Raw genomic sequence first — 1,161 nt, 5'->3', positions numbered from 1 at the left:
TTTGGCATTTTACCATATTGGCTCTAATTTACTTATATATAACTATTTGTCTCTTATTTTTATCTCTTGGAGTACTGGTCTATAATTTTTTAAATATTTCCCATTTACTCTCAAAGTCCTCTTGTCTTCATTAAGCTCTTCAATTTCATAGGCACCATTAGAAAATACTTGCAAAATCTGAAAAGGGCCTTCCCATTTTGGAGACTACTTCCCTAAGGTCCTATCCTTTGGATCCATTGGAAGGATCACTTTCCAGACCAAGTCTTCAGGCAAAAAACTTTTTACTTTCACCTTCTTGTTATAAGAGTTATCTACTCTCTTCTTCTGCCGTTTTAATAACTCCAAGGCATTTAACATTTCTTCATCTAAATCAACTAATTTATCCAGCATCATGCTCCAATATGACTCTGTTGGAATTTCACGATGCCTTTGAATCCTTATGGATTGTAGGTGAATCTCTACCGGTAAAATAACATCATGGTCAAAAGTTAGCCGAAAAGGGGTCAACTTAGTGGCTTCTTTGGGAGAGGTATGACATGCCCACAAAATCCGATCTAGAGTTTTGTGCCAATTTCTAGGCTTCTTCCCCACATGCTTTTTAATCAAACCAATGATCACTTTATTAGCAGCATCGAGTTGTCCATTAGCCTGAGCATAATATGGCGTCGAAGTTAACAGTTTTAAACCCATTTCTTTAGCAAATTCTTGCATCTTTCGACCAGTGAATACTGACCCTTGATTTGTTGTGACAGTCTATGGGATTCCAAATCTATAAATAATATGCTTCTGGATAAACTCGATCACATCCTCCTGATTCACGTTTGGTAAGGGTATAACTTCGATCCATTTCGTAAAATAATCAACGCCCACCAGGATATACCTTTGACTTTTAGATGACGGTGGTCGAATTTCCCCAATTAAATCTAAAGCCCAACCTCTGAATGGCCCAGGCTATAGAGTGCAATTCGCTTGCGGGAACATGTTGTATGCCTGCATGTATCTGGCATTCTTGGCATCCATTTTCAAATTTACTACAATCCTTCAACATAGTAGGCCAATACACCCCTTGGTGAAATAAAAGCCATTTCATCTTATGACTAACTTGGTGTGCCCCACACGCCCCACTGTGGATAATCAAAAGGGCTAAATACGCCTCTGACT

At 38.5% G+C, this 1,161-nt stretch overlaps 1 protein-coding gene across 1 annotated transcript; it reads right to left on the bottom strand.

Moving 5' to 3' along the window:
- Window positions 1-204: 204 nt before the first annotated feature.
- Window positions 205-690, bottom strand: LOC127101797 (uncharacterized). The gene has a single exon (XM_051039238.1). The coding sequence runs from the start codon at window positions 688-690 to the stop codon at window positions 205-207; it is 486 nt and encodes a 161-aa protein (XP_050895195.1).
- Between the last annotated feature and the right edge of the window lie 471 nt (window positions 691-1,161).

Source organism: Lathyrus oleraceus, chromosome 7 (genome assembly GCF_024323335.1).
Source record: "Lathyrus oleraceus cultivar Zhongwan6 chromosome 7, CAAS_Psat_ZW6_1.0, whole genome shotgun sequence".
Lineage (NCBI taxonomy): Eukaryota > Viridiplantae > Streptophyta > Magnoliopsida > Fabales > Fabaceae > Lathyrus > Lathyrus oleraceus.
The sequence above is the reverse complement of the archived record's forward strand: the minus strand, read 5'-3'. Positions and strand labels throughout refer to the sequence as shown.